Source organism: Buceros rhinoceros, unplaced genomic scaffold, assembly GCF_000710305.1.
Source record: "Buceros rhinoceros silvestris isolate BGI_N320 unplaced genomic scaffold, ASM71030v1 scaffold25071, whole genome shotgun sequence".
In the NCBI taxonomy this organism is placed as follows: Eukaryota; Metazoa; Chordata; class Aves; order Bucerotiformes; family Bucerotidae; genus Buceros; species Buceros rhinoceros.
Window position 1 is genome coordinate 965 of NW_010395186.1, and position 326 is coordinate 1,290.

General features: G+C 55.8%; 1 protein-coding gene across 1 annotated transcript in view; it reads left to right on the plus strand.

Moving 5' to 3' along the window:
- Positions 1-230, plus strand: part of HOXB5 (homeobox B5) — a gene marked incomplete at both ends in the record, with an annotated part of 672 nt that extends 442 nt beyond the window's left edge. The window contains one exon of the mRNA XM_010145475.1: positions 42-230. Within this exon, the coding sequence (XP_010143777.1) occupies positions 42-230 (189 nt within the window). The remainder of the gene's footprint in view (positions 1-41) is intronic.
- Positions 231-326: the final 96 nt, after the last annotated feature.

Here is a 326-nt window from a genome sequence, read left to right on the forward strand (position 1 = left end):
GGCACACCCCACCCGGCCCCCGTCCGACCAAGCTTCTTCTGCCAGCACCACCAACACAAATTTCACAGAACTAGACGAGACCAGCGCGTCCTCGGGAGCCGACGAGGGCACTCCAATAAGCAGCAGCATCCCCCGAGCACAGGCAGAGCCCATCGCAACCTCCACCGCAGCAACAGAAGGGCAGGCACCTCAGATATTCCCTTGGATGAGGAAACTTCACATTAGCCATGGTACAGCTACTTCTTTTTCCGTCGTTGTCGTTGTTGTTGTTTATTTTCGCACACCCCTCTCTTTTTCTCTTGTGTTTCCCCCCCCCTTTTCCCTCC